Genomic DNA, 3,124 nt, shown 5'->3' with positions numbered 1-3,124 from the left:
CAAAACTTTACTAATTTGGAGTGTGATTGAGGAAGAAGCTTGTGGGTGGATATTTGTTTTGAGAAGAGAGGAGTGATTTGGTAAATTATGAGTAGACTTTTTTTTCGCGTAGTGGAGAATTTTCGAGAGAATTCATTCAATCATTTTCCTGAATAACCAATTGCATGGGAAGAGAGGGCAAAACTGACTGTGAAAAATCTTTTTTGGTACAAAGAGTTGGAAAGAAAGCAGTTGAGCACTAGGGTTTTGGAGAAAATTCAAACTTATGCAATATATGGAAATAGATTGGATTTCGAATATGGGAATATTTGTGGTTACGCGTTAAAAATGGGGAATTTATTTAAAGAAAACAAGCTGTGAGTTGATGCCAGACGCAGAAGGGTAGCATACGTAACCATGAGCAGTAGTCTTTCCTCTATTTTTCTGCTGTGTATGGACGCGGATGCCACTATTCTTCTCGGTGGATTGTATAAATCCATCACTATCAAACAGCATCACTAACTATGTTTCTTAGCACCACTAGTTGTGTTTTAGAGGACTCTTAAAATGACAGAGCGCTGTAAACATTTGCTTTTTGCGGAATATTAGCGTTGTTGATAATTAACTGCGAACTTTTAGAAGGCGCTGTTGAAAAAACTCTAACGGAGCGTATTTTTCAGTTCTATGCACCTTCGTTAACATGTTTACCGGGAAACTAGATGAACCAGCAGCAGTTGGCGCAATATACAGCCTAGCGGCAGAGATAGACGCACTAAATCTTTCCACAGCACCTGCAGAGCTGAGAGACAAAGCGAAAGAGTCTAAAACGTGGGAAACATTGGACAAGGGTGAGAAGCCCACCGACCAAGGTGAACAGAAAGTGTGGAAGGAATACTATAACTTCTGGGCGGCCTCAAAAAAACAGATTAAGAAGAAGCGGGTTGACTACGACGCCTGCGCTGCAACGAAGCTGCCACCGCACGCCCAAGCAAAGCTACTGGTGCTGGTAGAGATCGTGTACACATGCACAAAAGACGCCAGCCTCGGCACGTACAGCCAACAGCAACCGGTTCTTCAAAAGGAATCAAATCAGGCCCTCTACGGCCAAGACAGCGGGGACGGAGAAAACAGTGCAGAAGTGCCAGCCAACAGAAAAACGGAATGCGGCTCAAACACCGCTGGCGGAAAGAAAGCCGGCCAAAGTCTAAGATTAGACATGGCATGCCTGTGCGCACACAGCGCGGCAACAGCTGTAACTCAGGCGTGCTGCGCGGACTGCGACACATCAGGCGAAAGTGAATGGAACACTGCAGCGTTAGAAAAAGCAAAATTCGAACACATCAAGCCGCTTTGCCGCCACTACGAACCGGAGATGCGGCTGTCAACGCGCAACCTAAACAGGGCGACAGCATCCTTGCTAACCAAAATTGGCGGCATACAGGGGTCAACAGCGAAGATGAAATACGTACTTGGCGCCCTCAACGGCACCTGCGGTGAGAGATGCACCGGTAAATCCGACGCTAACGCCGGCTTGTGCGTTATATACAAAGAGATCACAGCTGGCAAGTGTAAAGCACCGGATATCAACTGGCTACAAGCGGCAAAACGCGCCGCTCAAGCAGCTGACGCTGTAAAAACAGCCGAACAGCGGCTGGATCAAATCAGGGCAGTCTTATCCATTTTAAACGTCAGTGCCGGACTACTAAACCTAGAACAAACAGTGAACGCAGCTTTAAAAGCGCCGCCTACAACACAAAGAACTACGACTGACTGCACAAGCCACAAAACAAACACGACCTGCTCAGCAGACAAAAACTGCAAATGGACAAGCACTGATAAAAGTGATGGAGACTTTTGCAAACCTAAAACAGGAACAGAAAACACAGCAGTAGGAATAGGAGAGGGAGCAGGGGGAGAAGCTACAACATCAGAAAAATGCAAAAGAAAAAATTGGGAGATGCCTGCAAGAAGGCTCCTGAACGCAAATGGGATGAAAAAGAATGCAAAGATTCCAGTTTTCTTGTAAATCAGAAATTGACTCTCAGTATGGCTGCTACTTTTGTGAGTGTGGTAACATATTCGTATTTTAGGGATTCTCTATTTTACTACTCCGACATACTTTAAAACTGCTGTAAAACCTTTACGAAATGTGAAAATATTGAAAACTAGAAAACATGAAATTTTTGCATAAAAGCGGCCTACAGGTGTAAACTAGTAGAGTTTTATGGTATGAAAACTGAGTGCTATTCTAATTATTTTATTATGTTTATTTTTGGATTTTTACTTAGAGCAATTTATGGCTGTAACAATAGTAAAGATAGTAATTATAATAATAGAAAAGTGCTGCGAACAAAAATATACTACCACTACTGGTAGTGTCGTGCCGGAGAATAAATTCGAAGGAAGGATAGAAGCACTTAAAATAGTGATAAAGGTGTTGCGCAAGTAACTGAGTGAGTGAGTGGGTGGAATAGTAAGCGAGATGAAGATGGAGTGGAAGAGAAATATTACTGAAGGAAAAAGCAGAAAGAGATAGGAATGGGGTAGATATAATATGCGTATGCTCAGGCGCAAACTTGAAGAGGGGTGTGGCCATATATGAGGATATTATGGCCGAGGATATAAGCTGGAGACAGAGTTCAATGTACAGGCAAAATGGGCTGGCTACGTTACATGCAGAAGCAGTGATAAAGGATGAAAAAGAATCAACTAAAACACGGAATAAAAGGACAGAATATGCCACAGCATGACACAGAAAGAAAATATGCAAGAGAATATACTGCTGCAAAGCTCTATAAGAAAATGATAGACATAACAATAAAAATGGCACATATAGTATTTATTAATCTGGTGGTAGATTATAACGTCTAACTCTAAATTGGAAGTAAAGAGAAGCAGAAGCATTCGGAAAAGTTTGTGTAAGTGTAAGGTAATGTCAAATTATTCCTCACATTAGGTATAATAATAAAGGCCAAAATTTGTGTGAAACAATATAATATTTTGTGAATGAGTGTTTTCAAACCACGCGTCACAATACTTTATCGTGGAAAGGAGAATAATAAAATCACTAAATATGTTTAAAATATCTTATGTATAACGCTATAGGGCGCGTTTATAAGGAAAAAGAATAAACAGTAACACTTTA

General features: G+C 41.5%; 1 protein-coding gene across 1 annotated transcript; it reads left to right on the top strand.

Annotated features, from left to right (window-relative positions):
- Positions 1-679: 679 nt before the first annotated feature.
- TEOVI_000649500 (Trypanosomal VSG domain/Trypanosome variant surface glycoprotein C-terminal domain containing protein, putative) lies at positions 680-2,005 on the top strand (the record flags this gene model as incomplete). The annotated part of the gene is made up of 1 exon (XM_067223633.1): positions 680-2,005. The coding sequence occupies one exon, from the start codon at positions 680-682 to the stop codon at positions 2,003-2,005; it is 1,326 nt and encodes a 441-aa protein (XP_067079734.1).
- Positions 2,006-3,124: the final 1,119 nt, after the last annotated feature.

Source organism: Trypanosoma equiperdum (assembly GCF_001457755.1).
Source record: "Trypanosoma equiperdum strain OVI genome assembly, contig: ctg_1916, whole genome shotgun sequence".
Lineage (NCBI taxonomy): Eukaryota > Euglenozoa > Kinetoplastea > Trypanosomatida > Trypanosomatidae > Trypanosoma > Trypanosoma equiperdum.
Note: the sequence above shows the minus strand (reverse complement) of the source record. Positions and strands in the feature narration are given on the sequence as shown.